Source organism: Macrosteles quadrilineatus, unplaced genomic scaffold, assembly GCF_028750875.1.
Source record: "Macrosteles quadrilineatus isolate MER2022 unplaced genomic scaffold, UCM_ALF_1.0 Scaffold_2__2_contigs__length_208266976, whole genome shotgun sequence".
NCBI lineage: Eukaryota > Metazoa > Arthropoda > Insecta > Hemiptera > Cicadellidae > Macrosteles > Macrosteles quadrilineatus.
This window is the reverse complement of record NW_026542595.1, coordinates 25,011,050-25,017,049: the sequence shown is the minus strand read 5'-3', so window position 1 is coordinate 25,017,049 and position 6,000 is coordinate 25,011,050. Positions and strand designations below refer to the sequence as shown.

Here is a 6,000-nt window from a genome sequence, read left to right as displayed (position 1 = left end):
GGTTGTTAAGATATTTTTCAAAATTTTTAAAATAGACCTAAATATTGCACAATGTTACTAGCCAAAAAATCTATTTTATCACATATTCAGTGACTTCCTCAGGGGAACGGCCGGCTAGGAGTTAGACGAAAATCTGAAATGAAAGCATAGGTTGATATGCACATCAAATAAAAGGTCTTTATTAGTACAGTACAGAGCCACAAACCCGACCTTAAACGGATAACCGAGTCAAAAATGACAGACATTAGTATTCTACTAATTAAGACCTTTAATTTAATGTGCATCATATCGACCTAGGTGTATCATTACTTGTATGATTTTCTTCCGACTTCTAGCGGGCGTCCCCCTGAGGAGGTAGCGTATGATGACATTGCAAATTTTTGAACAGCTGTAATTTTTGACTCGGATGTACGTTTGAGGTCGGGTTTGCGGCTCTGTACTATACTTATAAAAACCTTTTATTTGATGTGCATATCAACCTAGTAGCGGAATACTGAATATGCGGTAAAATAGATTTTTATGTCCAGTAACTTTGTGCAAAGTTTTGTAGCTCTATTTTCAATGTCAAAAAATATTTCACCGACCCGGGACTATTTGGACACCCTATATACAGAATTAAATATCATTAATATAAATCCTCGCTTTATATATAGATGAGTAGGCTACTTAGGTTTGCTGCTGCAGGGAAGATAATAAGGGATTTTTTCAATTTAAATATTGATAGTATGAATAGTATGAAATAAACAAATTTGCCAAAATGTCATTAATATATGTCCATAAACAAGCAAACTATAAGGCCAGGCGCACACAGGCGATTTTGAGTTGCGCAACAGTTGCCCGACTAATCGGGGGACAGTTGCACAACTCTCTCGGAGACTCTGAAGTCTAGCGACAGTTGAGCTGGAGTGCGCACACAGGCAACTTTTTAGTCGCGGATCTAGTCTTGAGACGTGTTGGAAATACATTCGTTACAGCGTTCCGAATGGATTTCAATGATACAGCCGTAGTATGTGCTTTATTGCTGAAGTTTCGCTCGCGAAAGAAAAAGAGAAGATACTGGGTTCATCCCATATATAGGGAGCGACTTGTGAAAGGACAGTTTCAATTACTTTAAATATAGTCGGCCACTTCTCAACTTCGTCAATTAATTGTTCGACATCCTCATCACGCACACTCATACTTGTAATTTTCTAAAAACTTCACACAACAAGAGAGCAAACACTAGTGACAGTTCTGGCCACGAGTAGTTGAACTCCTGGGGTGAGACTGAGCGACACAGCGACTATTTAGTTGCATGTGTGCGCATCTACACTTGTTTCAATGGATACCAAACCTGGAGCGACAGTCCCGCAACAATTCAGTCGCAGAGCAGTCGCTGGCAAATTGGGTCCGGGAACATTGGTTGCAACAGTTGCGCGACTGTCCCCAGACTGTTTCCTTCGTGTGCGCACTCCAATTTAAAACAATGTTGAACATTTTAGTCGGGCAACTGTTCCGCGACTCAAAATCGCCTGTGTGCGCCTGGCCTAAGACTGAGTGTATTTATTATTTACTAGAGGTCCCCCCGTGGTCGAAAACTCGACCAAAAATATGTATTGTGCAAACTTCTCTATTTTCACGCCACGCTGTAAATAAAACATGTGATTAAAATTTCTTCTATTTGTTTTGATTTTTCTCTATATTTCTTCACCAGCATAGCATGGCAACCCAAAAGGCCCATGTTAATTTCTTTTTAATTTTAAATTAATTATTTGCGCTTATTTTTTAGCCTATTTAAATTTATAAAGGGATTCTGCACATCTACAGGCAAATATCTTTCTAACATACTGTTAGAATTTCTCTGCGATGTGCATGAGCTGAGAAAAAAAAGTTTTCATCACTCCTTAACGAAAGTAACTATTTTCGATAACAGCTGATATCAATGAAAGTAGTCGTTTCCCAAGCTCTAATTTAGGGCGAGGGAAAATCGATCAGCTGATTTTCCCCCGCTCTAAATTTACTTTCCCTCGCTCTCAATTAGTTCTCCATTTATTCACTACGCGCGCCAGTGTTTTGTTACGGTTTAATTTAATGATTTTAATCAGCTGTATGTATTTTTAAAAGTTGTGTTATTCTTTTATTTTGATGTTTAAACCAAATTTATTGAGAAATATACGTAGGTTTCTTTTTATAAGATCTTATTTTATTTTGATGTTCAATCAAATTAATTGAGAAATCAAATTGTTTTAATATACTGAGGTCTGCTATTCTGTGTTTGTGTATTTTTGCGTCGTGATGAAAAGTATCGTTCATAACTCGTACCGAAAGTTATTATCCGGCACTTGCTCCATTATTCCCGTCCTCGGCTTCGCCTCGTACGTGAAAATAGCTCTCACATACTCGGCTTCGCCTCGCACGTGAAATTGGGGTTCCCTGTGTTCGGCTTCGCCTCACACAAAAACTTGGGCGCGCGACGGAAAATGCCACTTTCGGTCCTAGTAATGAAATATACTATTTCAAGACAAATGCTCGCCTTACTATTACAGTAGTCCCGCAAACTCGGCGTAATGTGGACTGAAAGGGTGCCGAGTTTGTGAAATGCCGGGTTATCGGGAACTAGGCTTAACAATACAGTTTTGAAGCTTTTCAACCGCCTTTTTTATTTATATTTATATTACAAGTCAGTATTAAGTCATCAGATATAGCGAAAGAAGTCCTTGGTGCCTTAGGAAATAAAAAAATGTATACTGTACATACATATTTAACTAAAAAATCACAAATTTTCTGAGCCAGGTGATGGCCGAGTTATCCAGACTGCCGGGTTATCGAGTGCCGAGTTTGCGGGACTCTACTGTAATATATAGGAATCTCCATAAAAATAATATGGGTTTTTTAAATTTAAACATTTTTGGAATTTTTTTGTAAAACTTTTGTTTAAGTGCATACTTTTACATAAAGAACATTTTTTATCAACTCATCCAATTAATTATCGTGTTCCAAACAAATACTCAGCTTTGCGTTTCAATTAGATACCTATATTTTTACAAAGTAATAAATAATGTACATTTATACATTTACTTTTTACACACATCATATTAATTTATTATAAATACAAGATGATTTGCTTCATGCAAAATGAAGGACAAGTGAATACTGGTAAAAAAAAAAAAATTCACAAAATTCATATCAATATTTTCAAACTCTACACTTAAGATTGGAGCAAGTACAACATTTTACAACATGTTTAAAACTCTATTTTTTGAATTCTAACTTTGACGATGTTGTGCTGTAGTCTACGATGTTTTAACATGTCTCCTTTCTGTCGATACCGTTTGCCACAGATATCACAAATGTTGGGCTTCTCGCCAGTGTGGATTCTCTTGTGAACTGTGAGGACATGTGAGCGTCTAAATGCGATCCCACACACATCACAGCGGTAGGGTCGCTCTCCGGTGTGGATCTTGCGGTGTTGACTATACACATGCTGTGTCATAAACGCCTTGCCACAGAAGTCACACTTGTACGGCCTGTCCCCTGAGTGCTTCCTCACGTGCACATCTCTGTCTCCTTTTATCTTGAAAGTTCTTGGACAGAAAGGACAGTTGTACGGTCGCTCGTCAGAGTGGACCTTCTGATGAGTGTAGAGTCCCGAGCTCTGAGAGAATCCCTTCCCGCATTGGTCACATATGAACGGTTTCTCTCCTGTGTGCATTCTAATGTGTTTTACAAGGGCATCTTCAATTGAAAAAGATTTTGGACAGTAGTGACACTCGTAAGGCCTGTAGGAATCGTCTATCGGTGATAAAGATTGGTCGTGAGTGAGACGGTGGTCGGCAGCTTCCAAATTAGTTTTGAATTTCTTGTCACAGAAGCGACAATGATACGGTTCTTCACCAAAATGTACAGTAAGATGCTCTGAAAGTTTCACGCTGTTCATGAAACAACGTTCACAATACTCACACATATATACAGTAGGGACTGTAAACTCAGTAATGTAGTCTGAAACACCTCCTGTAAAGTGGAGTTTTTTATGTTCTCCAAGCAAAGATGCAGCAGAGTACCCCTCATTGCACAGTTTACACTGATACGGGTATTCCGGTGCATGTCGTTCCCTATGACTGTTGAGGTTTGCTGGGTCTGTAAAGCTCCTTTCACAATATTCACAGAGATAAAGACGTTTAACCGTGTGCATTTCAAAACTATATGTCGCCTCTCCGCTACATTCAGGAATGTGCATTACATCCATGTGGTTGACAGCATGATCTGTACTCGGGAATGCCTCGAAACAGAGCTTACAAGTAAAACAGGTTCCTTCTTGAGTTTTGTCTTTGTGAGTATTCATGAAGTGGTTCCTTAACATGCTTTTCCGAATGAAACATTTTCCACAGTATTCACAGGGATACGGCTTCATAATATCTTGACCTTGATGTGATCTTTGGTGGTATCTAAGGGAGCTGTTGGATCTGAAAACTTTGCCACACTCTTCACAGCAGTGTCCTTTATTCTGGGAATGTAAGTACATAGTATGCTTGTATAGTTTCAGTTCATCTGGAAAGGTCTTTTGACATATTTCACAGTATCCTGGTTTAGCACCTTCGTGGAACCTTTGATGAAATTCCAGTCTTGCTTCTGATCGGAAACTCTTGTTGCAATGAGGGCATCTATTAGAGCCGGAACTAGATCCGCAGACATGTGATTCTAGTTTGACCACACTTTTGAACCCTACACCACAAGAATCACATTGATGCAAGAAGTTACTAGTCTCCTTGTGATAGAAGTGATTATCCACAAAGTGTGTATCCAACACCGACTTGCTACTAAACCACTGTTCACAGAGAGTGCAGGGAAAACATTGAGTATCCGAATGGTCTTCTGAATGGTCTAGCAAGGCAGTCAATTCTGAAAATTCTATTCCACATAATCTACAAATTAATGACTCTTTTTCACCTTTTATGACAACTTTAATATCCTTCTTAGTGTCAATATTTTCCCAGGGCTCATCTTCTGGTATTGAGTCTAACTCCATTCCGACAATACTATCCGGGTCATTATAAAGTGTGTCCATATCTAAGTCAGATATTTTAAGAGAATAGTCTTGTGTTCCCCACATATGTTGTTGAGTGGGCTTGATGGCTTCTTTTTTTGTATTTTTCTTTTCATTTTCATTTTCTAAGACATTTTCATTGTCTTTTACAGCAAGATCAATTTCTCCAGGAAAACATTGGGAATGATTACCTTCTTTATATTCTTTGTTATCTTCCTTCCTAATTTCAGACTGACATGAATCATGTTTGATTCTGTATATGCCACTCTTTGTTATCATCTTTCCACAGCTGCACAATGGACAGCAAAATAAAGATTTTGTTTTGTTCGTATTTCCAATATCTAATAAGTTGCTATCTTGAGAATCTTCCCCATCCGAGGGCCCAAACGTTGAGCTGAGCAAATCAGATGCATGCAGCCGCTGAGAGCTGAAAAATTACAATCATGAATTCAATAACACGAAATATATTTTCTTGTGAGCAGAAAAATGAACAATTAACCCTAAGACTGGCAATATGACGATTTGCGTCATATGTCTGAGCTTCCAAAATGCCCATATGACATATAGTTGCTGCACTGCTGTGACAGGCTCGCCATTTCTCACATACTATTCATAGGTAAGCATACATTGTTTACTGTCCCATGCTCCATGGCTAATAAAATGACATTATATACATCAATGAATAACACCCATTCCCCTCGCTACAATAGCTGTCACACGTATATTACAGTCCACGGAATTGGCTAACTCTGGAACTCGCTAACCCCATGTAAAACGCCATATCTCCAAATTTGGTCGATGAGAGGAACTCGCTAACTTGTTCAGCTTCGGAATTGGCTAACTTCCGGAACCCGCTACCTCGCTCTAGAGCTGGGTTAGCGAATTCCGTCCTAGTACGGAAGTCGCAAACTCGGTCCCTCCGCAGAACTCGCTAACTCCCAATCAGCCTCGCGCGCCCTCCAATGGGAGCCAAGCAC

At 39.1% G+C, this 6,000-nt stretch overlaps 1 protein-coding gene across 2 annotated transcripts in view; it reads right to left on the bottom strand.

Moving 5' to 3' along the window:
• Positions 1-3,004: 3,004 nt before the first annotated feature.
• LOC128985936 (zinc finger protein 227-like) overlaps positions 3,005-6,000 on the bottom strand; it is a 60,144-nt gene continuing 57,148 nt past the window's right edge. For both annotated transcript variants that reach the window (XM_054405929.1, XM_054405930.1), the window contains exon 8: positions 3,005-5,450. In XM_054405929.1, coding sequence (XP_054261904.1) covers positions 3,224-5,450 — 2,227 coding nt within the window. In that variant the 3' untranslated portion in view covers positions 3,005-3,223. The remainder of the gene's footprint in view (positions 5,451-6,000) is intronic.